This window comes from Varanus komodoensis, unplaced genomic scaffold, assembly GCF_004798865.1.
Source record: "Varanus komodoensis strain SLA01 unplaced genomic scaffold, ASM479886v1 scaffold39, whole genome shotgun sequence".
In the NCBI taxonomy this organism is placed as follows: Eukaryota; Metazoa; Chordata; class Lepidosauria; order Squamata; family Varanidae; genus Varanus; species Varanus komodoensis.
The window spans coordinates 1,298,730-1,326,660 of NW_025335922.1; the positions used below are offsets into that span (position 1 = coordinate 1,298,730).

The following is a 27,931-nucleotide window of genomic DNA, read 5'->3' on the forward strand; positions in this document are numbered from 1 at the left end:
ATGAACCAGTGTCTCATCCGGGCCTTCTCTGGAGTTGCTTTCCTTCTTGTGAGCACAGCACTCCTCTCCATGAGGCATTATGTCATCCAAAAGGACGTCAATGACCATAGTCTTGCAGGGCAACCCTTTCATAGATGGGCACAGCATGAGAGGACATCGGTGGATACGATGGACCTCAATAGCACCAGGAAGCCAAAGCATGAAAAGCTCAAGACCCTCACAGCGCATTCCAGTATTGGAAAAGGCCTGTTGCTTGAGGAACTCTTCTTTGCTGTAAAGACAACTTGGAAGTTCCACCAGACCAGGATGGGATTATTGCTGGATACCTGGATATCCCGGGTCAAAGAACAGGTTGGTATGAAGGTGAGAGGGAGGGCTGCATAGCCTCAGTCTTTCCTAGTCTTGAAGCCAGAGGCCAAAGTTTATCTGGAAGAATTTAATGCTTTCTATGTAGAATTGCACCAAGGAATGATTTTCTACTAAGGACAAATCTGGAAGCACTTTTTGTTTTGTTTGCAGGGGATTTTAGATGCACTTGCTGAATTATTTCATTTTTGTCGTGCTCTTTCTCCAAGGATCTAAGGGCTCCATTCATGGCTTCCCACCAATTTTTTCTTCACAGCAACTCCGTGAGGTAGGTGAGACTGGGAGATGATGACTAACCCGAGGTTTAGTGGCCTTGCTCTAGGGTCTAGTGCAGAATCCCTTTCAGCCCAGGGCTCAAATTCTATTTCAGACAAGCATATTTTTGGGAGGGGATCGTGTTCCTGAAAGCAAAAGAGCTGGGCCCATATCCCTAAAATATCATATTGTAGCTTACAGATCTTCCTGCCAATAAGTAAGCCTTGGGGAAACTATGTCAACCTTCTAGCATGGGGAAAGTAAATGCCAAAGCCAGCAGTCACCAAATAATTGGTGGTTGAGGCAAAGAATGTAGGATTGTTGGGACCCCAGAGGGCCCAAAAGTTGTAACGCATTTTGACCCGCAGGCACACAGAACTGTGGCCCTTGGGCCTGAGGCTCAAAGTCCCTGTGCTAAGCAGATGTTGCGTGAAGCCCTGCCACCACGAATTCAAATGCTCGGGTATTCTATCCCTTCCACTGTTCATTATGCTGCTGCTGATCCTGCTCATCTGTCATTTTATTTTACCCAGGAAAAGAAGCAGCAGTGTTTCTTAGTGAACCTCAAATCAAATTGAGGGAGGAAACCACATTGATCTGAAGCAGGCAGATAATAAGAGAGGGAGGAATGCAGAACAGGGTGGGCACTTTCTCAAAACATCCAGCTTTAGTTCGCTGAATGGTTTGGGGGATTCCTGATGAAGATGTAGCTTTCTTTCCAGTGAGCTTATTCCCTTTGGCCAAACTGGTCCCACATACCTCTTGTTCAGGGCTCCCCCCAGGGTTTCTTATGAATATTATGTAGATTGATCACCTATAGATGGTGCCCCTGGTTATAGGGTGTGAACTGTCACATCTGCAGAAGAACAATCAGTCTCCAAAAGAGCAACCAGTCAGGGTGAAGAGCGAGTGATCAGGAATGGTTCCAAGACTGGCTGAAAATGGTCACGACGTTGAACGAATGGTATCTGCCTTAACTCAGAGTTATAGAATAGCAGAGTTGGAAGGGGCCAGAAGCCAGAGGGTCCAACCAAGCTCAGTGCACCAAGTTAAACCATCCCTCTCAGATGGCTGTCCAGCCAACAAAGACTGGATGAACATGCAGGTGGGAAGGTGTTCTGTTTTACTGCAAATAATTTTGGAGAGCTGTCAGAGGATAATGATCTATTTGGAGGCTTCCTCTATTTGATGGGCTGTCCAGACCAAGCCTGGTTTGAGGTCAAAGAACTCTAAGGGGGAAGAACCAGCAAGGCCTGGAAACCGCCTGCCTACCGGAACAAAGTAGAGAGCTGGGCCGCTTAGCCTGTCCTTTGGTGAGATAGATTATATTTCTATTTCAGTTACAGGAATGATGTCTAAAAGTGCATCTATACAGATACATTTGCATATGGAATATTGTTCCAAGATGTGTTTCCTCTTATTTTGGTTACATGTATGCGGCCATGCTAGTTTTGTGTGTGTGTGTCTATGTGTGTGTGTGTGTAGCAATGGTCATGAGACCAGAGGCAAAAGAAATACTGGCTTTCCAAAACACATTACTTGTGGGCTTTCTCACGTAATACATTTAGGTGTAGGCATAAAACAGTGAAGCGTAGCCACGACAAAACAAATTTGCAGAGACATATTTCCATGCAGGAACACTTGTGAGGGCTCTGTGGCAGACTCGATTGCCTGGAGTCCTGAGTGAAATAGGCCTTCAGGACCTCAGCATTGAACACCCCTTCAGAAGCAGGCACACCTCTGATTGCCTGATGATTTCGCGATTCACATCCCCAATTAGCACAGGCATCGAGCAAACCCGCCATATTTGCCTAGCCAGCTCCATCCTCTTCCAAGCGCTGGGCATTTTTCTGCCTCACATGGTTCTGGTTACTTTTTGTTTCCTCACCTTTATAGCTGTCCCAGGCCTTTCTTCTTCTGGGAACAGACCCACAATAATACCCAGGCTGGATGCATGAAAAGGCCTTGCCACGGTCAGACCCAGGGGAGGCCCACGTGCCATGCCGGGCCACTGTCTGAATGACTTTCCCCTTTTCAATACATAATGCAAGCGCAGTGTTTAACCAGCCTGCAGGCAGCTGGTGGGGAGATTGTTTAAGGCTCGTGTGTCTCTCTCTTTCAGTCCCCTTGGCTCCTTGAAAGCCCATTTTCCGCTTGAGAGGAGCTATTCTTTGCTGGACGTGATCCCCACTCTTGCCCTTGGGATGGGAGAACATGCCACACAATGTTGTTAAGAGGAGTTGGGAAGCATTGGGGGAAGAGGAGGAGGGCTGAGAAACAGCAGGGAGCTTATAGATCTTTTACACACAAGCAGATGTTCTTTTCTGAACTCTAGCTTCCTTTCGCCACAAAGTTTCTGCTTTTTCTGCAGTTCAGTACCTTATGAATGTGTGATAGGGACTTGGGTTTATAGACATGTTTCCAAAACCATTTCAAACATACTGAATGGGCAATGGACCCAGGTCAGTCCCCCCACCAGGAGACAGTGGTTGCTGAAGAAATAGGGGGCTGCTGTGGACAATAGTCAACTCCCTCTCAAGACCACAATAGGATTTTTTTTTGGCGGGGGGAGAACTCATGTTAATTAAAAAAAGAGTCTCAAAACATTTGAAATTGGAATGTACAAGCCATCAGAGAACAAGATTTAAAGATAAAAAGGGGCTAATCTAGGAGGAGTTTATCTCTTTCTATGTAAAAAAGCTGGGGCAGATGCTCATTTTCAGTTATCATGTTCCACTTTAAAAATATCTGAACTCGCTACAACTTTTATTTTTGCAGCATCCCTGTGAGATGGGGGCATCATTATTCCATTTGTACAGATGAAAACACATTCAGAGTGTTGGAAGCACCTCATGCCGTACAATGTTTAGTAATAATGCATCTCAGATTATGCATAGCTGAAGGAATTGTGTGGCTTGTCACTGGATGTCACATGTGGAAACAGCAACTTTTAGACACCGGAGTAACCCCTTTCTCTTCTTTTTGTCAGACATATGTCTTCACAGATAAAGAAGATGATGAGCTGCAGGAAAGACTGGGTAATCTAACCTTTACCATTGCACAACACCTGCTAACTGACTTTTCTGTGCTGTGTATTGGAAATCCTCCTTTGTTAAAAGTGTCCTTATATAGCTAATCTTGGGGAAAGGTCCGTTTGGTGGTTGAGGATATGCTTTATATGCAGACGTTTCCAGGTTCAGTCCTGGAATCTACAATTTGGGTTGCTGAAGATCTGTGACTGAAATCTTGGAGAGATGCTACCGGTCAGTTTAGCTCTCCAGATACTCTGGACTTCTATTCCCAGAAATTCTGGCCACTGGGTATACTGGGAGAAATCTCAGACATCTGGAGATCTCCAGGCTGTCCACCCTGGGGCAGATACTCAGGAGCTAGGGGGAACCACAGCAGTTTCCTACATTTCTGACCAAGAGCCAGATCTAATTTTCTATACAGGGTTGGCTTTGGATTTTGCTGACAGATTTCTCAGCGTATCAGGGAGGGTCTGCCTTAAGGGAATATCTGGCCAGGGTCGTGGACTTGCCAAAGGAGTGTTAATAACCCTGGATAGTTAGTTCTCTATTTGATGGGTGGTGTGGTTCAAGTTTAGTTTAAAAAGAATGAACTTTGGTAAGGTGAACAAGCACATTTGAGGTCTTGAAATTTCCTGTGCATGAACAACAGACTGTGCTAGCATACAGTTCACCCGATCACAGGCTTTCCCACTCCAGTGAGGTGCATTATATTTCTGCATAAATTACTCCAGTGCTTTTGAATTGTGCATATATTCCCCCTTTAATGTACAATTATGTCCTTTTTTGCCCTGTTGTTTGGGTAGGCATTTTGTTTCATTTCATTTTGGTGATGCATAAGTGGCCACTGTAGCTGGCCTTGACCTATGCTCAGTATATTTGTAAGTAAAGTCAAATCTCACAAAATGTCCTTAAGTTCTCCCATGACCTCCTTTGAAAGGTAACCAAACTTGGGTAAGTGTTGCGCCATGATACTTCTCATTGCTCAGAAAAACAGGAAACCAGAACAGTATTCTGAAAACAGGTGACATTTAATATTGGGCACAGAATTTAGCATCTTGAAAAATCACGGATTTTGTTTTATATAGAAAAGTGAGTTTCTAGCCCTTAAGGCTATAAGGGTAAGTTCTGACAAAAATATATATGCAATGAAATCGCAGCAGGCAGAATAGATAAGCGTAGGGACCCTATCAAAATTTCCAGTGATGAGGAAATGGGTTTCATTTCACAGCACAACATTTTCCATTCCTAATAATGAGCACAAGCAGAATGAAGTATAGAAGCAAATCTGTGCAGATTTACTTAGTCTGAAGATGAGCAATTCACAACAAATTAGTCTGGTTCTGTTAAGATTCAGTTCAGGGTTGGTTGTTTATCTCATGTATTCATTATTATTGCTAATTTATTTAAAATGCAAAATACAAAGAAAGCTATAATGATAAAGAAAAGGAGTAAGGCAGGATATATTTTCATTACATCATAGAAAGAAAGTGTAATTTCTTTCCTATGATCCTATCCTGAAAGCTTATACCATCCTATCCATCTTTCAATAAATCTATCTGACTGAATACCCTCCTGAGTCCTTTCGTAATGAGTTAATTTAGACATGAGTACAGTGATTCAGATCTTACAATACCAGTCAGAAACTGAGTGTTACTGCTTTTTCCTCTCCAATTAGCTGCTATATATTGGCTGCACAAAGATTTATCACCAGTTTCAATCCAAATCTGTTTCATGGACAAAGCCCTTAAGGTAACATAACAAAACTATTTTTGGATCTTCACATACCAAATAACCAGTAATTTCATTTATCATGTCTTGTACAGTTCTCCAGAAAATTTCCATTGATGGCTACCCTGCCCCAGAACAGCCAAAATGAAGGAAATCTGTATTTATGAAACAAAGAATACATGTTTGATAAATAGAAGTCATACCTATATGAGGTTAAGTACTGTACTGATTTTAAAAAGAAACATTTTAAATTGGCAGGTAATCTTGGGAGTATTTAAAATGCATAATTAAGCTGGTAAATATGCAGAAAATGGCAACCAAAATGATCAGGGGATTGGAGCAAACCTTGTGAGAAAAGTTGATAATGTTTGGGCTCTTTAACCCAGGAAAAATGGTGAATAAGGGGGAAATAATGAAGGTGTACAAATTACATAGTATGGAGAAAATAAATATGGAGATATTTTCCCTCAGCTGTCGGGAAACTATACCCTGGGGTCATCCCATGAAGCTGAGTGTTGCAAGATTCAGGACAAAACAAAACAACAAAACAACAGCAACAAAAAACCAAGTCCTTCACACTGTATATATTTCCACTGTGGCATTTACTTGCACAAGAAGTCATGATGGCCACCAATTTGGACATCTTTAAAAGGGGACAAAGTAATGGGGGAATAAGGCTTTTCCTGCCAAGCAGTCATGGAGACAGTATGTTCTCTCCAGTACTGGAGGCAGTACTCCTGCATGCCCCCGTGGTGGGGAACATGGGTGGGAGAGTACTACTGCACTCAGTCCTGCTTCTGGGCCTCCGGCACTCAGCTGGCTGTCCACAAGAGAACGCGGGCCTTCAGACACCTGTTGCGTGACCCAGCAGGGCTCTTCCAGTCTACGCATTTGGTGCAGGAGCTGCTAGACGGTGCTTCTGTTGAGGACGTACCTCATTGCCCAGTGCTCAGAAGCTCAGTCTCTTGTTGCTGAGAAAATGAGATTCTTCTCCTGGCTAGTGTCATCATTACTAATGCGATTACTGTGCATAAGGTAATTGGGCAAGTGTCATCAGCACTTCTTAAGTCATGCCTGGAGAAGAATGATGGCCACATTACAGCTCCTTGCCTGCCCCTCAGCACCCTGACCGTGTAATTTCTGACTCCTTTAGAAAAACACAACATATTCCTGAGGGAACACTCCCTGCCTGTCTTTGCAATCAATAATTTTATAGAGTGTTCAACAACATTTTTTTTTAAAAAAAATCTATGTTACACACTGCATAAAAGTTAAACTAAAGTTCTGAATTATTACTTCAATTTCCCTGTATACATCCTAGCTTTTTTGGTGAAATTAAAAAGGGAGGAAGGGAGAGGGAGAGGGAGAGGGATCCCATCAACTCCTGCTCAGAAGCATGTATCTAAGGCCTCTGAGTGGATTATGGTGGCTGCACAAGTAGGGAAGGAAGGATACAATTTACATAAAATTTTCATATGCAAATATATGTGCTAGTTTAGAAAATGGCACCAATTTAACTAGAAGTATTGGCCATCTCACCACAATGGGTAGACTATGGACAGGTGAGCTGCGGGCCTGCCCTGTCTGCTGTCCAGGTGCTGATTGTGGATGGGTGACTTGGCAGGACATGTTAGCTCCCTCTTCTTATAGTTCTTTATCTCTAAAGTGGACTTGGACTGGACGGACCTTCAGGTAGAGGACTGCCGACTGTCAGCCCTTCAAACACAGAGCAATCTTCTGTAAAGTAGGACAAAAATGCTCCAGCACTGTGACCCCTATGGAAACAACTAGTTTCTTTGCATTGGGCAGAGAGCCACTGTGATAATGCTTACTTTTGCTTACTCCTGTAGGTGTGCACTCTGCACAACAGTGGTGGAAACTTCCAATACTCTCTCTTTGTTGAGCATGCTGCTTTTGGCTGATGGGAGTTCTAGGCCAAAATATTTGGATGGCCACAAGGGCTTCATCCCTGCTTTAGAGCCATGGTCTCCTTAGCCTTATTCAAATACTCACATGGTTAGGATCATGGGGGTGTGTGTGGCAGTGGGGCGGGGGGTGAGTCCATCCATTGCTGTTATGTTGCTCCTGATGTTCCAGGCCGGGGTCATTCTTTCTTCAGACCAAAAGTGGTTTCTCACCCTTGGTCTAACTAACAAGCCATCTTTAGCTGTCACTGGTATTCTGTTGTGGAAGACCTGGAGATATGTGGCACTCAAATGCAGTTTGGCCTTCCATTGGTTGGCTGTCTGGGAAAGCCCTAAATTTCTCCTTTCCTCATTCCACTGAGAGCTTAAAGTCCTTATGTTTAAGATGATTCAGTAAGTTAGGATATGTTTACATGCTTATCCACAGTAGTTTGGCCATATATGCATCACCAAAAAATAGGAAATGCTGTACCACTTATTTGAATATAATTTGCATATGTTCATGCACATGGCTAAATTCAGGTATAGAAATAATTACTGTAACTTAAAATAAAAATCTAATACATTTTACGATGATGAGGAAAGCTGTGACCAGGTAACACATGGTGACTGGTAAGATGTTCTAGATGGGGTATTTCAAGGTCTGCTCTCCCTTCTCAAGAACCATGAGGTGGGAGAACAGGGGGTCTGCAGCTGCGCATTAACAATTTGTATATGACTGAGAGAGCATACAGGTGATCTGGTCTCAGCCCTCCTTAAACCAGACTTAGACTGGATATCTTTCAGATAAAGAATACCTTCCAGTAGAAGATCAACAGCTCTCCTAATAGAGTACAGTCCTCTGTACTTTAGGGCACATGGCCACTGTAACCAGAACACTGCTTCTTTTCCCATTAGGCAATCACGTGATTGTCACAAACTGTTCTCCTGAGCACAGCCACCCGGCACTTTCCTGCAAAATGGCAGCTGAGTTTGACGCATTTTTAGCTAGCGGCTTAAGGTAAGCAAACACTTACCTGAATTGGGAGATATGAAGAGTGAGACTCATAGCAGTTTGAATTATTTGTTGGCATATGAATGGTGTCAATACATATGAATACTTGCTCCACTGTTGGACTAACAGTCAAACTGCCCCTCCAAAATGTCCTACTAGGGCATTGCAAATGGAGGCTATCTGGACTCATGCAAAATGCACAGTTTGGGGAGCTGGGTCTACCTGATGAAAATTACCATGAATCTCTTTTTAGTTTCTTCCAGATAGTGCATTGACATCATGAATGCTAGGCTTAGCTTTCTGAAAGACAATACAAATGTATTTTCCTGCATTCTTGCTCTCTGTGTGTGATTTAGACTCCAATTGTACTGGAACTAAATATGTAAAACTTCCCTCATCCTTGTATGTTATTTCTGATAAGCATTAACACCATCTCACCCCGGTGTGTGCTTGTAATTTCATTGCATTTCATATCTATACCACCCAAAAGTCAGAACTCTCTAGCTGGGTTACAAAGATGTAGAACCTTTAAAATACAATTTTGTACACAATAGGAAAACTATTTACATGCAAGCAATTTGCATTTGTCCATTTATATGGACAGTAAACACAATATACACAACATATTGTTTATACAATATAAATAATTTTAGCAATCACCAATAAGGCATCTCAGGACCAATTACTAAATTAACTGAAGAAGAACCAGTTAGGTAGATGCATGCTATGTATTTACAAAACATCTGCTTTGGCCCTAGAGAACAGCAACATATATGCAGCAAGGATAGATTAAATATAGCCTCAATTTAACTGGTAGGATGGAGATCAAAGGTTGTTCAAAGCTGGCAACAGCAGTACAACGGAACTAATATCCCCTTCTTGAATTTATCAGTTATCTCCCTCTATTTTTTTCCAGCTGGTTTTGCCACCTTGATGATGATAATTACCTAAACCCCCAGGCTTTGCTGAAGCTCTTGTCTTCTTATTCTCCAGAGCAGGATGTTTATATCGGGAAGCCCAGCTTGAATAGGCCAATTCACGCCTCTGAAAACATGCCTAACAACCAGACAGTAAGTCAAGTTCTTATCCAGGCAGGACTAAGTAAGGTTGACAGCCTGGGAATATTAAAGTCAGTGAGGAGTTGGCTTCTACATGAGTATTTAAAAAGTTGATTTATTCCTTTGTTTCAAGTGGTCCCATTGTGTCAGGGAGGAGAGACATAGCAACATAGATGGAGTACAGCATAGCTCTTCAGCAAATGGGGAAAAGGCAGTAGATCTTGCTTTTTTGGTGGGGGTAGGAATGCAACCTGCTGGAGAGAAGCCCTATTTCCCACCTGAAAGACTTGGCTTTGGATGTCTACCTCCTTTCCTCCACTTACAGGCTGCTCCTGGCCAAGGTGCAAGACTTTGGCACAAGCCAGAGGGCAACAGCCAAATGGCGCTTGGCCTTTGGCTCTAATTCTGTGGCATCACTGGCGAGAACATTTTGGGCAACTGCAACATTGCTGGCAAAGATATACTTTTAATATTTTGCCTCTGCAGTCTTGCCTGCTTGCTTGAGGAAAGACACACATCCCAGCACAGGTGGGCAGTTCACAACCATTTAGCTTAATAAGCCCCAGCATTGCACAGTGGAGGAGAGCAGCAGTTGGATAACAGAAGAGCAATTGCCTACATTCACCTGCTTCTTGTTCGGTGCTGCAGTGAGGGCCAGGGATCTACTACTAGTGCTGCTGAAGTCCAGGTCAGTCCAAAGCAAAATCTCCCTCAGCCATCATTTCGTTGGAGATGACAGGAGTGACCTGGCATGTGTTACTGGGACCTGGTGGTGGGAAGGGGAGGTGCAGGAATTCCCTTTCTCCAAGGGCTCCCTGTCCAGTTCAGCACTGACCTCGAGTGCTTGTCTCTTGTGTTGGGTACATGGGACTGAGGCATCTGCTGGTGCACCACCTACCTTGTTAACCATCAGCGTCCCTGCTTGAGTTGACAAGGTTGCCTTGGATTTGGTGGCATGGAACCCTAGAATGATGCTTCCGGAGGAACTCAGCTTCCATGCTGAGGCTGCTGGATTCGGAGCATGTCATGGCCACCATGGGGCTCTCTCTGTATATCATCAGCCCAACACATGCTTCATTTGGTTTTCTCAACTGGGCAGGATGATGGTGATCTGAAAGTGGGGGAATGAACATCAGTCCTATTGACAGGCCCAGGGCATTTCCTACTGAGCTTACAGCCCCAGCAGCCTTTCCCACACAACGGTGGGGGACCTATTAAAATGCTGCGCTGACTGAGGCTACTCCAGAGGGCTCTGGGGGATTTTCCTGCTGGTATGACTGGGGCTTTTAGAGAAGCCGAGGTCACTCTGTGGAATGCAGAGATGACTCTGGCCTAAGCACATTCTTCCTCTGAGCAGGGCCCAGTTAGCTCCTTGATATATGCCTGATCAGAGGAAAGGGAAACAAGCAGGAAGATGGCTGGAACACAAGTGGAGGAAAACTTGTGCTGAGTTTGACTGAGCACAGGCTAGAGCTTATATTCAGCCTGTTCTGTGGTGGTGATGGTGGCAAAAAAGAAGTCCTTCTCACCAATATTGCATCTTTTTGTTGTCCAGCAGAACTTTTCTGAGTGATTCATGGCCTGCTGCAATCCGGGTTAGGGAGAGAAACCTTTAGTAGCGCATCCTTTGGTGACAAGTTTGCATGACACTCTGAGGCTCAAGTTGCTCAAACATGAATCTGACACCATAATACAGTTCCATTAGCAGCAATGCCCAGAGTACCATCTGGTCTGGTTTTATTGGATGAATTTTGGTTCTTGAGGCCCAAGGACACAGACTAAGTGCTTGGCCAAGTCTGGCTAACTGTGTATTTGACCCTTGCCTTCTTGGCTTACTCATCTAATAGCGAAGGGATATCCAGTTGGGTCTAAGTGGCTGTAAAATCCTCCTCAAGAGAAGTGCCAGCTTCTTTAAAGGAAGTGGTAATTAGGCCTCTCCAGAAAAAGCCTAACATGGACCCAGATAATGTTAACAGCCATAGGCCAATAGCCAACGCCCCATTCCTGGGCAATGTGTTTGAGTGAGTGGCTGCTGGTCAACTCCAGGCTGTCCTGAATGAAACTGATTATTTAGATCAGGGGTCTCAAACTCGCGGCCCGCTGGGATGGGCAGGGCACGGGGGAGGGCCCCTGAGGCCTTCAAAGCGCCGGCCGGCGGCGCCCGGGCCGGCCGCGGGATGAGCAGCCCACTACCACCGCGGTGGTGGAATACTTGATGCGGCCCAGCCTCACCCCGACTCTACTTCCAGCGGCCCCCAGGGAAGTTGAGTTTGAGACCCCTGATTTAGATCCATTTTAATTCGGCTTCAGGTTTGGGTTTGGAATAGAGACTGCCTTAGTCACCCCGCAGGATGCCCTTTGCTGAGAGAAGGTCAGTGGGAGTGTGTCCATGTTGATTATCCTGGACTTCTCAGCAGCCTTCAACACCGTTGATTGTGGCTTCCTACTGGATATGCAGAATGGGTTGGAAACTGGAGGCAGTATTTCCATTTGCACGGGATGGCTGATGATTGCTCTCTGCTTTGGCAACTATACTGCGGGGTTCCATGGGGTCCCGTTGTTGATGCTCTTCGACACCTACATGAAACTGTGGGCAGATCTGTAAGTGTGCAGCGAAGTGCCATCAATATGCATATGACACCCAGCTCTGTCTCTGTAAAAGAGGGGCAGAGCTTCTGAATCAGTGCTTGGGCACAGTAATAGACAGAGGTACTGTTGTGGGTAGTATATTGCCCTGGCTAAGTGATGTTTAAACTGTTCTGGGGTGGAGGCAGGTGGGTTACATGCCCATAAAGGGTCAGGTTTGCAGTTTTGGTGTGCTCTTGGATCCAGTATTGCCACTGGAGGCAGAGATGGACTCAATAGCACGGGATGTCTTTTATCAGCTTTGGCTGATATTTAAATTATGTCCCTATCTGGACAGAGATAAAGTCATATGGTGCCATGTATTATTCTCATGTGTGGTTTATGGCCCGCTTTCTCTTTTCAGAAGTCGGTGTCATATTGCAGAGAAAGGTAGAATTTAGGTCACGCCAGGCAGAGTCAAGTGCAACATAGCACTAAGGACCAGGAACATGGAAAAGATCTGATACAGCTTCCCTGTGGATCAGTGCATCCTGATCTACCACCTGCTCATCTCTGTCTTATTGTAATCCAGACACATTTTTCTCTTGTCAGAAACTGGTGTATTTTTGGTTTGCTACTGGAGGAGCTGGATTTTGTATCAGCCAGAGCCTGGCCACCAAGATGGCTCCTTGGGCAAGGTGAGTGATGAAGCTGGTAGATACCAGACCTGTGTCTGATCGCCAGGTGATCCTACATAAAGCATCTAAGGGTGGATGTTTTATCTTCCTCTGGTGCTATGAATGCTGCCACAAACTACTTCCAAGTAGCTTGTGCTGTCCAGGCATTTATGAAATAGATTTCCCAAATACTAAGACTAAATCAGGCTTCCACCTGGCCAGTGACACCCCAACAATGTTTTCATTATTTTTTGTTAGAATCTTGGGATCCACCAATCTGGGGTCCATTAGGTACGCAGTTATGGTCCATTTTGGTTCCTCTTAAAGCCTCTACTCACAAGGAAATCCTATTGATCTCATCGGATCTTACTCCCAGGCAAGTGGGCATAGGGTTGCCATCAAAGCATCTTTGATTAATATCATTGCTATATTATCTCTTTTTACCATGTTTTGTTCATTTTGCTTCATGGAGCAAAATGGAGCAAAATGTTCAATATTATATGAGATGAACATAGGAAATACACCAAAGAGATATTCCAGGGCTAGGAAACCCTCCAGCTGGTGCTCCCAGCTTCTCTTACCATTGGTCAGACTGGTTGATGGGCCAGAGCAAGCTTTCCAGCCACAAGAGGTATGAGAGCCATGCACTGGTGCTGCCACCTCCCCACCCAGCCCTCCCCTTTCCTGTGTTGCAAGCCCCCCTGCCCACTTGCTGCGTGAATCCTCGCCCTTCCCCCAAACTTCATCATGCCCTTCCCCTTGCCTTTACCATCGCTGCCATGGCAGCTCCTGGAGAGCCGCACGGCCAGAAGCAGCAGCTGGCATGGCTCCTACAGGAGTCCATTCATCCCCCTACCCATCGCCTGGCTCTGGCTGATGGGAGTTTCAGTGACCGCAGCATCTGCTGGGGGAGCAGCACAGTTCACCACTTCTACTCCACTGCTTGAGGTGTAGTCTTCAATTCACCTGATGGGAGGGTTGGTCCTTCCGGTTGAGGTGGATGGAAATTGGAGTGCAACATAATCTGGAGGACCACAGATTCCCCAGTCCCTGAAACAGACCAAAGACAAATTATGAAAGTTACTTTGACACTGAAGAAGTTGTTTCTGCAATTACCAAAACAAAGCATATGGGCGAACATTATCATTAAAATGTTCATTCCAGTAATGAGTAAACTAGGCCCAACGTTCTACAAACATTATCTAACTGGCACCCTTCCCAAAACCCTAATATAATCTGTCAGTTTAGTCATTTTGGCAAATTGCCAGATGTTTTCCACACAGTTGTTAATCTTGGGCTCTGTCACCTTTTTCCAGTTAGTTGCCAAATTAATTCTGGTTGCACATAAAAGGTTAATAACAAACTCGAGGTCTCAGGTCTCAACCTTTCTACATTTGTTGCAAAAAAGAATCACGTGTGGAACCAGCAGTAATAATCAGTAATCAGTAATATTTTAAATAAACTAGATTACTCCTTGCCTGCCAGTATATTTTTATTTCAGGAAGATGCCACAAAATATGAATAATGTGAGCCAGGAAGGAGCCAGACCTCTTGCAATTAGCTGAACTAATTAAACACAAAACAGTTTCTTAAAAGTTGTCAGGTACCAGTCAGAAAATTTGATAGACATTTTCTTTTCTATTCCCCTAGACTACATTTGAGGGCACACTGGCTCAAATCCATTGTCATTCATCTTCAGCTATTATGCTCCAATTATTGTCTCCAATGACCTTGAATTCTTTTCTGATGCTCAGTGAAGTGAAGATATTTTAAAAAGGTCCTTTGTTTACAACCTTGAATACACATGGTTCATACGTGCACACATATGTATATGCACAGACGCATCTTTGTTTATCTATATAAACAAATCCACTCTGCAAGGCGGTTTCCAAACCTGTGTCACCAAGGTTGGTTTTCTTCTTGGGGGCAATGGGACAGGCTTCCAAATGTAGGCATATAGACCCAGGGCAGAGGGTTGGCCCCAGACATTCTGCTGCCTGAATTGAAGATAGAACTCCATCTCATTCCATGCAGAGACCCCAACTGGGCAGGCGGGTGACCTCCTTCAGTGCTGGTGATGGAACAAGGAACTCCATCACATCATTGAACAGCAGCCTAGAGTAGGAGATGCAGGGCAGGCTGCAGGACAGTGCAGAAGAATAACCAAATCATTCAAACTCAACCTTCAGTGCAAAAGACTTGGCTCAAAAATGAGAAATGCTCCTTAAAATAGGAAGTGTATATAGTAAAATATATATATACTGTTCACAACATAGTACACCAAAACAGTATAAGAGTGAACAGCTCAAGAGTGAATGTTCCCATGAAGCACTCACCTACCAGGCCTTTCTTCCTCAAGCTGGTGACGTTCAGAAGTTTTGGGTGACAAATCCCAACATTTCTAATCACTAGCTGTATGGGCTGGGGATCATGGGAGTTGAAGTCAAAGACAGCTGCTGGACACCAGATTGGAGAAACCAATCCAGAGCCAGCTGTTTGGATGGCTTAGACTCCTCCCTCCAAGTACAGTGTATTTAGCAATGATCATTTTTGAAAATATTGAGCCCCCTGCTCCCCCAACAAGGTCTTCTTGCAAGGCTAACTACAACATGTCATATCCATTACCCATAAGATATTGCCTCATAATAAAATTATAGCACCCCAATCATTTTAAATTCTCTATCAGTCCTAAATCAGGTGTCTCCTTATAAATATTGAGCAGACACTAAAGGTGAGTTTTGAGGCTATGTTTAGGATTATACATCCTCCACACCTTCTATAGGGCTGATAGTAAAGGATTGCCTACTTTCTTTAAAATTGACTCTATCTTATGGTACCATAATAAACAGTTCAGAGGAAGGGATTTTTTTTTTTAGCAACCTAGTGTCCCAGTTCTTTGCTTTTTATCAGAAACCAACATCCCCTTGCTGTTGCTAAGTGTGATGAAAGGTAGTAAATACACAGTTTGGAACAGCTAATTGCCTGCTCCTGACTCTATCCTGTAAATATGCCAGATTCACTTGCCTTTTAGCCTTCCTAGTCCAAATGAACTTCGTAACATATTTAGGGATGTATGAGAAATACATTTTAGAGAACAATCCTTGGGCCCCTGGACAGGGTCTGAAGAGCCACAGGGTATTTCAGGTTACAGATCCAAGGCTGGAGGCAGCGCTCCGATTGTGCTCCCCAGAGCTGGGAACTGGGGCTCCAGCTCACTCTCCCATTCACAGCCAGTGCAGAAGTTGTAGCAGCTGCTTTCCAAGACTGGGAAAGTGACCTCAGAGAGGGGGTGAAGGGAATGTTCCAGTGCGCGGGATGAGGAGGAAACTAGAGAGGCCAGGATGCAAGTTAGGCCGTGGCCTCCCCAGACTCCTTTAAAACGCTGTCATTATATGAGCAAAAAGCCTTCTCACCAAGGTTCTGGGCAGAAGGGTGGGAAGGAGAGTCCCAGTTGGAACTATTGGAGGTGGTTTTATAAATCAAATTAATCAAATCAAATTAAAGGGGAGATCCTCTCTGCTGCTCCCCACCACTTCCCACTGTAAACCTCCAAATTTGGATTGGAGGTTTACAGTGATCAGATTTATGATCATTGCTATAGGATTGCATTCTCGGCTCATTTTTGATCAGGATTTTATCCAGTTAGCACCTTCCAGACTAAACACAGATTTGTATGCAAACTGTGGTTGACAACCATATAAATCTGAGCTTGCAGTGTGATTCATGCAGAAAAGGCAGGAAAAAAAAGGATTTGATAGTAAGCATACCTCTGAAAAATACATACTTTTAAAAATTGTGCATGAATCCTTTTTAATGAATGGAAGAAGGATGCATACATTTTAAAGATGCGTGCAGTTGATGCATACACTTTGAAAAATATGCAGGGAAATACATACAGATTTTCATGCAAAAAGCAAATCTGACCAAACACCAAACCAAAGCTCACAATTTGAAACAGTTGCAAGTCAGAAGAAGCCTCAAGGTGGAATTTGGAGAACGTTCGCAAGCTTGTGTTTGGTGCATTTGAACATCCCCATGGTCAGGCTGGTGGTTTCCTGTGGTCAGGACAGTACAGATAGGAAGGACCACAAATAAGCGGGGGAGGGGGGCAGAACATTTGGCAGAACAACGATTTTACTGCACAGAGTCTTCTAAACCATCCAATCTGTAAATAAGAGTTTTGGGGGAGTTTTGGGGGTGGGGAGGGAGGGAGGGAGGGAACCGTGGCAGCCAGGATACAAAGTCTCCCAGTGCTGCTCCAGCCTTCTTTCCTCCACTGAAGTACCACATCGAGAGGGCTGAAAATGGGTGTCCAGTGGTGCAGGGGGATCAAGAAAGGTCCTCCAGTCCTCCTGCTGCTCTGGACCGGATGCCTCGAACCCTGGATCCTGCCCCTAAAGGCCTTTTTCTTAACATAAGCATCTGATTCATGCCTTGTTGGTTTTGATGTTTTAAAGACAAATTCTTATTTTCTTGGTGTGATGTACGTAAATGCTATTAACACCGGAATCCTCTCTGTGCTCATTTTGGAGGAAGGTTAGGGTATAAGAATTCTTTTAAAAATGAGCTTTTCAAGAAATTTCAGTAAGCAGAATATTTCATCATTTGTCTTTCCAAATTTGACGGCAGAGTTTTAGATTAACATTTTCTTAAAAAAACAAAAACAAAAAAACAACTGGTTTGATCTTATAATAGTCCCTAATACTAGATCAAGGGAGAGATGTATTTTATTTACATAATTCTTGAATGTCATGCATCCTATTCACAAAGTTTGTCTCACTGCTTTTGCTGATATTGACTTTAAAGGTATCGCTAAGAAGAAAAAAGACCTGGCCACCCCACCTAGTTACCCTTTGGTAAAGACGTGTTTCTGAAATCTGACTACTCAATTTTTATAGGGAGGTTAATTATAAATTGGTGGAATATAACTACCAAATTGTCCTTCTGGATGAACAGTGCAATCCTGTGAATCTGCTGAGATGTGACAGTGAATTCAGTAGAACGTTCCCCTAGATAAGTGTGCATAGAAGGCAGCAAACATTTCCCAAGCACAAATGACTATTCCAAGTATTCAATCACCTTTTCTGCATCTACAAAGTACCAAACCTCACCAGTTTTGTTTTTTTTAAGTATAAGATGTATTGTTTTGCTTGCAGTAGCTATGTTTTTCTGCTACTAATCTTGTTTAGCCCCTATTAATGAAACTGTTACATTATTTTCGGCAGATTCAGTGCTGGAGTTCACACACTGGGAACTATGATTAGGGGTTGCAGCCTCAATCTTGCAGACAACATTGTTGTTCAGTTCTTGATGATTAAAAATGACTGATAAGAGACAGGCATTGTTAAATATTTGTTCCCTTATCCCTTTGGAACTGTTTTTAAAATAAATGCTTCCTCATTTAACCAAATAAATGTTCAAAATGGGTGTCCTGCTGAACTTTATCAAAAAAAAAAAAAAAAAAAAAAAACCCCAAAACAAAAACAAACCAAACCAAACCAAACCCCAATACAGAATAAATAGTATTCATTTCCTCGCTAGGGTTAGTATTCCAAACACAGCTGCTACAAGGCAAGGGTATTCAAAGTCTTTCAGACTAAGGGCTTTATTCAATTTTGGACAAGCCCTTGGGAACACCATTCTAGTGTAGCCAATGGCCCAAAGTCAAAGGGACAGGGCCAAAAATACTCCCCCCCCCCCCTCCAAAGCATACTTTTGCTTAAAGCTCTCAGTGTGAATAATAAACATTAGGAAAAGCATTTAGCCTAGTAAAATGGGGAACAACTGCACAAAAGACAAGACTTCACCAAATGATTGGCAACCAAGGGAACAAAGATGGCGTCAGGGCAGGGGCATGGCCTTCTGGGGAACCTTGGCAAGCTGTTTGACCCACAGGCACTGTGGAGGAGCACTCTGCTGCCAGCCCGTATATGTCGCTGCACCCAGCAGTTCTTAATTTTGGCATAAATATACATGGAATCGTGCTGCAAATTTGATAAAGCACATGTTCCCTTTCTTCATGGGACTTTTCTCAACTGTCCACCTTGGCAATCTTGGAGACTGTGGAAGAGTCCATTTCATAAGTGTTTTGAGATAATTTCTTCTCAGCAATGATATTTCCTGTTAATCATCATGATTCATTTTAACTGTCCAAAAGGATTAGTGAAACAATAAAAAATGTTTTTAAACACTCTCCAGGAAGACTTTCATGTCCAAGGGATTTATTATTTTTTTTAGCAGAATACAAGCTTTCTTCCCTGGTAAATAATGTTCCTGGTACTCCAATATTCCACTCTTGTAATTTTCAGAATACAGTTTTATCTGAAAAATAGTACAGATGATTATAAAAATCAATGAACTCTTTAGATAATATCCAATACTCAGCCTCTCTATTTTTTAATTAATGAGGTCAATCTCTCTCTCTTTCCTTCTCTCTCCATCTCCCCCCTCTGCCCCTTGCTTTGCTGCTTTGTTTGCCAGAATTTTATCAGCCTCACTCCCTTCCTCAACTTCTCTTCACCATTTTCCCCCTGATGCAGAAGCCTGCATAATCAAAACATAGCAAGGCTGGTTCTCTTTACAGATGTTGTCTTAATGCAGAGAAGGCGAATGTGGGCTAGCAGGCACATTGCCACTCAAGACTCCCCATGTGATATAGTTGTATGGAGGAAAACATCCCATAATATCTTGCGATATTTAAGCAATTTGAGGTGTTTCCAGTGGTGAGAGTACATGCTGTTGTTTTCTCAAGAGTGGAAATGCCTTATATGCCTCTTTTAAACTTGTCCATTTATGAATTCCTTCTAAATCCCCCAGCAACTAAAAAACAAAACAGAACACACCTGCTTCCCAATTTCTTTTTTCTCTTCATAAGTTGAAAGTTTACCAAATTCTCCTGACACTTCTGCTTTCTCTGCATCCCAGACAAGTTTGTTCCATCTCTTATATATATTGTAGTTTAATCTAAAATACCATGAAATGTCTTCTCTGACAATATTCTTAAATGATAAGCAATAGTGTATTTTGCAGGCAGTTCTTTACACCAGCCTTCCCCAGCCACAGGCTTCCAGGTGACTTCAACTCCTATGAGCCTCAGCCAGCATGGGCCTTCTTCAGGAATGCCATGCAGCTTGGAGGAAGTAAGTCTCACGGGATTTTGTGGGACTTATCTGTGAATGGACATACGTAGGATTCCTCTATGGGAGGGATCTGCGGTGGCAGAGCACAGGATATACAGGAAGAAGGTCTTAGGCCAGTCCCCAGTATCTCAAGTTAGGGCCAGGAAAGAATCCTGCTGGGTGGCTGCTGCTGGTTAGTGTTGACAGTACTGGACTAGATGGCACCATGTTTTGATATGCCACAGGGCAGCTTCCTCTGTTTCATTGTTAATCTCCAAGGTTCAAACTGAGGGGTACAAGATCAGCACTAGCCTGAGGCACCAGCCTGGTACATGCAATTATGGGGTCATTGGTAAAGCCACAGTACCTTGTCCATCACCCTTTGAATGTGACTCGCTTTGCATAATTACCTTTCCTAGGCATGGCATCTTATGATGTCCAAACTGGATGTGGGGGGGGGGGGTTTGCTTGATTAAGAAGCTACCCAGAACCAATGAGCTATTTGGCTTTGGGCTGGTTTGTTTACCACCCTGGCTATGCCCCCTCACTGGGTTCAGATGTCTCAACAACCTGTGTCTGGGGAGAGCAACTGTATACAACAGGCCAGCAAGTAACTGATACATGTGTGGTGGCTAGGAAACCACCCTGTTCTTGTGTGAACCAGCACATTTTGTTAACCTTGACTATTTCTGCTAAAATGCCTGGCATAAAGGAGGAAAATGTAGTCAGTACGTGAATATGAGTCATGCAGAGAGGAATAAAACATGGAGTCTAGAGTCAATAGATAATAATATTTCCACAGATCAATAAGTTAAAAAAGCTTTAAAAATACTTTTGGAAACACAGCCAGAGAGAGGCTGCATTTCGATTTACCCACACTAGGCTGTATTATACCACTGAAATTCCCTACTAAAATCCCCTACTCAACAAAATTACTTGTGCAATGGAACACCTCAAGAAGGATTTTTGTGTGTGCTCATGATTAGGAACATAAATACATCCTAAGGTTATGTTTTGATCAATGTATATACCTTTCACAAACAGTTGATTCTCATTATGAGAATAAAAAGAAAAAGAAAACAAACCAACCCAAGCAATTTGACAAGTATCATTTTTAATCATTGCTCCAGTTCTGCTTTTTTATTAATCAAGCCACAAAAGCTGCTCCAGAGGTTGATGCACCCATGTGTTCTGATCAGTGCTAAAGAAAGATCTCAGTAGTGCTAGACCTTGCATTTTCAAAACATGGGGTAACTGCCCATATTGGTTCTGCATTGCAATGGTTTTCTGTGCAATCTGAAAACTGTTTTGCATCTAGCAGGAACTGATCTAATTAAGTCTGCAATCATAAAGTGGTTTGGAAAAGCATGTGCGCATATGTCTGTGGTGTTAATCTGTCCCTTGTCATCTTGCGCTTTGCCTAAATTGTGCAACATTATGCCTGTTCAACCCGAAGTGGTGTCAGTATCCTAGGCAAGTGTGCCTAGGATGACACCCTAAGGCTGCAATCGAATGCCCACTTCTTGGGATTAAGTCCTATTGAACTCACTGGAATTTACTTGAGTAGACACATGTAGGATTGTGCTTTAAGGCTACTAGAAACGGAAGCTTTTTGGGCTCCAACATCACGCCAGGCCTTTCTCTCCCTCCTCCCTCCCTGCTCCAGTTTTCCTTAACATCTAGCCTGAAGCATTTTGGAGAACTCAAAATCTTGCTTGACAGTTTGCAATAATTAGTCCTAATAAAATGTCGTGTGCTATTGTGACATTTGGATTTTTCCCCAATGGGTAAACATTAGAGTTATTCTTTCTTAATAGATTACCCATATTTTAAAAATACACATTCAGGATGCAATATTTAGACAGGCATATTTAGAGAGAAAAAGGTCCTACAGCTACCATCATATCCCAGGTACCCATGCTGGCAGGGCAATGCTGGAAGTAGGCCTTTTTTTCTGGCTAAACATCTGTCGTATCATAACCCAAGTTACCATTCATTCCCTTGTTTTGATATGAGTTTCTTGAAGATTCTGCAGCTTCCCTTCTTGTTTTTGGAGTGCAAATCAAACAATGAAGTTGTTAATTTTCATATGGCACTGGAAGTAGGCTAGGAAGAGGAAGCTGCCTTTCAGCTGATCAGCACAATTTGTCTCCTTTTAAAGGAGGATATTGATTCAGATATCTGATGTACAGGCAAACAAGAGTTCACAGGGAACAAGGCAAAATCTTTCCATATACATTCCAGCGAGCAAAATGTAGCTGAGTCTAGAGAACCTCATCTCTTGCCCAAGTGAAGTTTCTTCATGTTCAAGAGGGCCACACAATTCCTGGACAGTGCACAGATAGGCTTCCAGTAGTTTTAGATTCCTCAGGGTAGCGAGGGAAGACGTAGCTATGGCTTCTCTACATTTTCCACCCACAAGCATGTTGTTACTCTGCTGTAACAAGCCTGGCTGCCAGTGATCAGGCTGGTCCTACGTTTCCTGGGAGCCATACAGGGAATGGAAACCCTTGTAAAAGAAGCTGTATCCAACAAGCAGCATAGCCTGGCTATTCATACATCACCCCAAGGGAGATGCATTGCCCAAACAAAGATGACAAAAACAGAACAGAAGAACAAAAGATTTTTGCCCATGCTCGTATATCTCTAGATGCAAAAGTCTTCCTCCGATTTCATTAGAGATCTATTATGTCTCATCATAGCAGGAAAGGCAGTGAACAGGGGAGCTGTGTGTCTGCTCAGCAGGTGCCTGCCATCGATGGGCAACTTCAAGGCCTTTGCTGGCTCTTCTTTCTTAATATGGTCCCTTCTCTTTAAAGCAGACTTGGACTGGACAGTCCTCCATGCAAAAGAGGATGCTTTCACAGAGAGGGTGATTTTCTGGCAGCCTTTCCACACAGAGGACTGTCCTCCATTAGTAGGCCACCTGGCCATTCTGAAGCACTGTCATGGATTTGAAGTAGTAATATATTAAGACAAGAATCTTGGTTTGTATCAGACGAATGCAGCTACCCCACTAGAAGTAATAGATTGCAGTCATTCAGCTGAGAGAAGCACTACACAGAATGTCTGATCAAATTATTTCAGGGGTTCCTTCCAGTCTTAACAATCTTTAGATGAGCAGCAATCTGAAAATGTTAGAAGGTCCTCGCACCAGTATAGCTGAATATAAGTTTAATAAATAAATACAATTACTCGTATAGGGCATGGCTAAGCAGCCTTTGCTCTTCTGAGAGCTGTATTCCCTTAGGGTATCCCATGGGGGACTAAATGCTTGGGTGGGCAGCGCTGAGGCCAGTGAGAGCGTAGCCAGAGCCAGAAGCAGGTGGTCTGCTTTACTCTCTCTCTCTCCCCTTCCCTCCCTCCAATGTGCTGGCCATTCCTTCTCCCTCACCACTGAGCAAGGAGCTGTTGGGGAAGGGACAGATCATTCTTGCAGAGAGCTTTGGAAATTAGGCCAAGAGCCGCATAAAATTAGACTGAGGACCTCTGGTTTCCCAATCTTGCAGTACATGTGAGCTGGGCCCACCAGTTCAGTCCTTCCCCTGTTGCCTGACACCGCTGCCCTCCATGTGATCAAGGGTAAAGATGTCTTGTAGATGCCCCAGGAACTGCATGATCCACTGGGGTGAGCCAAGGTCCTGATTCTTACTCCTCAGGAGGGAAAGCTTCTGCTATAGGTCCCTCAAAACCAGAAAAGGATACAGCTGTGGATGCAGCCATCAACATCGCTTTTGCCTCAAGGCCCTCAGCCCTAGAAGAGACCATCCTCGGATCCCAAGGACTCCGGTTCGGATGCTGCCACCACATCCCAGTTCCTTCCATGACTTTGCAGCCAAAAGCTAGTATGGCCCCATTAAGCAAGAAGGACTCATGCAATGTTTGGATGCAGCTAGCAGCCCCTAGGAAACCCAAGTCCTATTTAAGTCTCAGTCTGCCAGTTGTTGGAGCAAAGTATAAGCTGAATTGTCTAACTTCTAGCTGAGGCCCATTAGAGCTTTCTGCAGTGCTATCCACTTCTTGGTATCTCTAACTGGCATCTGACCTTGGCTTTGCCTGATCTCCCTGGAGTCTGGATTCTCCCCTGTGCTGACTGCCCTGAAGCTTGACCCCTACTGTGCTTGACCTTGCCTACAGGAGCAGACTCCTTGTTTGTTGAGTACATCCCAAGAACCTGGGTGCAACAGTCCCCTCAAGCGGCCCAGCCCTTGTCCTCAGCAGGACCCGCAGCCTGAACTGGTACACAAGGATCCTAAATCATGTGGGGAGCCTACACATATGGGTCAGGCTTCCTACTGCAGACCTTTGCTCTCCAGCACACGGAGGATGGCAGCTCATGGAGATTGGTGGTGGTGTGTGGAGGAGATCAGGTTGTCGGTGCCTTCCCCTCATTATGTGAGCCTTTGAATGACTGAATAAGGCTTCAGAAGGACCAGAATGTGGCAAGAGAGGATTCTTGAACTTCACTGAGACCTCACTGAACATGTATGGAGAGCCAGACAACACCTCCAAGATCTCAGGCAGAGATCTTCCTGGACATACACTATTAACATCCCTTTAATTGCAGAAGTCAGATGTGGAACAAGACAACTTCCGTATGCAAGGCATGTGTTTGTTCTGTTATTCAACAGTGGCCCTGCTGCTCTTGGAGTCCCAGAGCAGACTTCAGCAAGGAATGCCTACATCACTTTGAATTCACTACTCCTACTCTGTGATCAGTAATTGCATGCAGTATTTTCATTTTTTAGAAGGGGAAAAAGTCATTAAGGGTGCAACCTATGTATGTTTAGATAGCAAAAAGGGCTTACAACTCCCTATATGGCCCAGCCAGTAATTGGCTGGAAATGTGAAATTGCAGTTCAGCATTTATATACACTCAAACCACAATGCGGTATTTTTTGATAAGTATTTAATAGACCACAGTGATGATGGTGCTATGGAATGACAATTGCAAATCCAGACAATGTCCATTTATCAAATTGTATTACTATTTATTAAAAGGTTATCATTTTGAAATATTTTAAATTTTGTTTGGTTTTACTATGCTGCTGTAGAACCTGAGCCTACATTCATACAGGCCAGAGAGGTGAACCCCCTCCGCAAATACTTTCAGTTCCTAGTGGAAACACCGGCCTTCAGTTCCTTATTCAATGCATCTGGGCCTGCTCTTTTTCCAGCGGCAGCAACTTCCTCATCACCTCCGAGCGCATCCATCTGCCAGATGACTGCACCGTGGGTTACATCATTGAGCGCAAGCTAGCGGGCCGCTTGATCCCCAGTGCTTTGTTTCACTCTCACCTGGAGAACCTGCAGCAAATCCGGAACGTCCAGCTCACCACGCAGGTGAGATAGTGCACAAAGCGAAAAGATGACAGAGGATCGCTGTGCCCACACTGGAGTGAGTTAGAGCTTTCCGAATGAACAGTTTTTGTAACACACAAAATTGCCCCCATGTTACGTATTTGTTGTTCAGAATCCAATCTCCTTCCCTTGAAGTTGCACATCTGTTGCATTGATATAGCCTTTCCTCGGTTCAATTGGGATGTGTTTTATTTTGTACCTGGAGGTAATGCAATCCTTTTCCCAGATGAACTCATTCATTGTTGCAGGGATTGCTGGCCAGCCTTGCTCTATTTTGCTACTGCCTGTGGCATGATATCTCTCCAGCCATTACATGAGGCCAGATAGCCTGCTACAGCCTTTGAATGGGGATTTCTGCCTTTGAATGGAGATTTGCCAGGGGACTATCAAGATGCCACTGGGGTTGTCTGCAGGAAGGAGGGAAAAGGAGGGTCATGGGAAGGAGAGCAAGAGGAGCAGGCAGGAAGGCGGCCATTCGCATTGTCTCCCGCATGAATGTGACACTGATTAAAGCCATCATGCATTATTTAGATGAGGCCTTCCCTGAGAAATGCTTCCCTGGACACTTCTTGGTAATAAGAGGCAAGGGGACGAAAAGGCAATTAAGTCGCCTTCTGCCAGTCAAAGCAGAGGGGAGGTGTGTCCGTCTCCTCCTCCTTTCTGCAACAGAAGTGCAAGTGCCAAGAAATTCCCTGCCTCTCCCCTCATGGCAGAGCAACTCATGCAGCAGAACTGCATGGTGCAGTATTTCCTGGACTCTTCCATTTGAGAGTGCAGATGCTAAGATGGCTTACTTGGACTATCCCTATCCCTCATCCAAACACCTCCCTCACATTAAAAGCAGAACATCTGGCAGCCAACAAGAAAGTTGGCTTGGAGTATGTTTCCTGGATATATTAGTTTTGCATTTGGGTGATGGTACCAGGTACTCTTTAAAAAAAAAATTGGGTGTGGATGTGAGTTTCAGATATTCTCTCTCACTGATATTCAGTCTGAAATGGAGCATCCCGATATCAGCTGCTCCATGTGATTCTAGCTCTGTAACTTAGCTCTCAGTCTTGCCTCATCCTTGCATGGAAATTCCTCAAAAGAAGAAGATGAGATGTGAAGAACCCAGGGACCTGAAATATGGCTAAACATGGTGTTCCCAACCCTTCGGTTGGACACTTGCTTGGAAACAACTTGACATTGTCATCTGGTCTCATACATAAGTTTAAGAGACAAAGTAGAGAAAGTCTGGTGGGTGGCTTGGCATGAGACAGTGGAAGTCAAAAGAAACAATTTATTTGGCTATGGCATGAAAGAAAAAGGAAGGAAGGAAGGAAGGACAGGAGAGAGAGAGAGAAAGAAAGAAAGAAAGAAAGAAAGAAAGAAAGAAAGAAAGAAAGAAAGAAAGAAAGAAAGAAAGAAAGAAAGATAGTGTGCCTTCTCCAGCCATCTCTTTCTTGCTATTTTTAAAATGTAGGTTACCCTCAGCTATGGCATTTTTGAGAAGAAGTTCAATGCTATCAAGCTGGCTGGTCCTTTCTCCCAGCAAGATGATCCATCCAGGTATGACAGCAATTTTGTTTCAAGCCCCTGCAGTACTGGCAATGCAGAGGGGGGGACGGGGGCTGAAGTAGGAGGTGCATGAATACAGACAAATAGGGATGAATCAATCCAAAAACTCTGAGTTTTCTCAATTTCTCTTTTTCCTAATCTTACCTTTGGTTCATCCCAAATGCTGAGAATGTTTTAAAAGTTCTCATGAAAATTCCTGTGTATCTTTGCATGTATGTATTTTTAATGCAATTTTGCCTACCATACACATCTTTGCAATTTTTTTTAATATCATGTGTTTTGAAAATAATTTTCACAAATATGTGCATTTTGTGCACTTTCCCTTAATATATGCATTTTTTCACTGGAGAACTCTATTACAAAATCCAGACAAGTACAAATTTTGTCGGGCTGTGCTCATGTATTGGTTCAAATGTGTAAAATTGGGAAAAAGTTGCATTGCAATGTGGATTGACTGAATTCCTCTGTCATCCCTAGATTCAAGATTGACAGAGATATGGGTAGGTGAAGAAGGAGGCCGGCAAACACTGTATGGCCAGCACTATGTTGGCTTCATTTCTGCTTTCATAGTTTGCTATCTTTTTTCATCCTTTAAGCTGAGGCTTTATTGCAGTCTCTGGAACTGGAGCCAAACCTTCAAGGTTGTTCAGACCCGAGGGGCTGGGCAGGTTGTACTCTGGCTGAGGTTCCTATTCAATCTACATAGGATTAGAGGGCTAGAAGCGTCTGTCTCTGGGCATTTTGCTGCAGTGCAGTGCGAGAGCATCTGGTATTGGATGGGGCACAGGGGAACGTGTGCTCCTCCTACGCAACCCGTTCCCCCTCTGCAGCAAGTGTTCTCTCTTTTCATGCCTTCTCTCTTTCTCTCTTCTTTCCAGGTTCCGATCACTTCATTGCCTCCTTTATCCAGACACTTCCTGGTGCCCACAGTCCACCTCCCAATAGCAAGTGCTCAGAAGCCCTCACCACAGGGGATGGAGAACCCTCTAAACTAGGGAAAACCCACAAGTCTTTCCAGAACTGTTCAATGGAGAAAATGGTAGCAACTTCTGGACTTTATCGATGATTAAAAAGGGAGGGAGGGGATTACATGCTAAAGCTGGGGCAAGGGAATGGATTCAGAGTTGCTCTCAGGTTATGTTAATTGAGCTGGGAGACTCTCATTGTCACTGTCCTTGGACCAGCTGACATAATCCCCCCACTCCCCGCCACATCTCCCTTTTCAGGTATGGCCTGTATGATTGGAAGAGCAAGTGGCAGGAGAAGCAGAATATCTCCTTCCATGTCCAGGG

At 43.9% G+C, this 27,931-nt stretch overlaps 1 protein-coding gene across 1 annotated transcript; it reads left to right on the forward strand.

The window, feature by feature from the left end:
- MFNG (MFNG O-fucosylpeptide 3-beta-N-acetylglucosaminyltransferase) lies at positions 1-27,584 on the forward strand. Its single transcript, XM_044441182.1, has 8 exons — positions 1-351; positions 3,611-3,659; positions 8,204-8,306; positions 9,217-9,370; positions 12,536-12,621; positions 24,896-25,061; positions 26,545-26,630; positions 27,518-27,584. The coding sequence occupies exons 1-8, from the start codon at positions 1-3 to the stop codon at positions 27,582-27,584; spliced, it is 1,062 nt and encodes a 353-aa protein (XP_044297117.1).
- The last annotated feature ends 347 nt before the right edge of the window (positions 27,585-27,931 follow it).

Excerpts from the sequence above, each read along its gene's own strand:
- MFNG (XM_044441182.1), top strand. The coding sequence starts at position 1 with ATGAACCAGTGTCTCATCCGGGCCTTCTCTGGAGTTGCTTTCCTTCTT. Across the intron at positions 3,660-8,203 it reads TGAGCTGCAGGAAAGACTGG|GCAATCACGTGATTGTCACA; the intron begins GTAATCTAACCT and ends TTTTCCCATTAG. Across the intron at positions 12,622-24,895 it reads AAGATGGCTCCTTGGGCAAG|CGGCAGCAACTTCCTCATCA; the intron begins GTGAGTGATGAA and ends CTCTTTTTCCAG.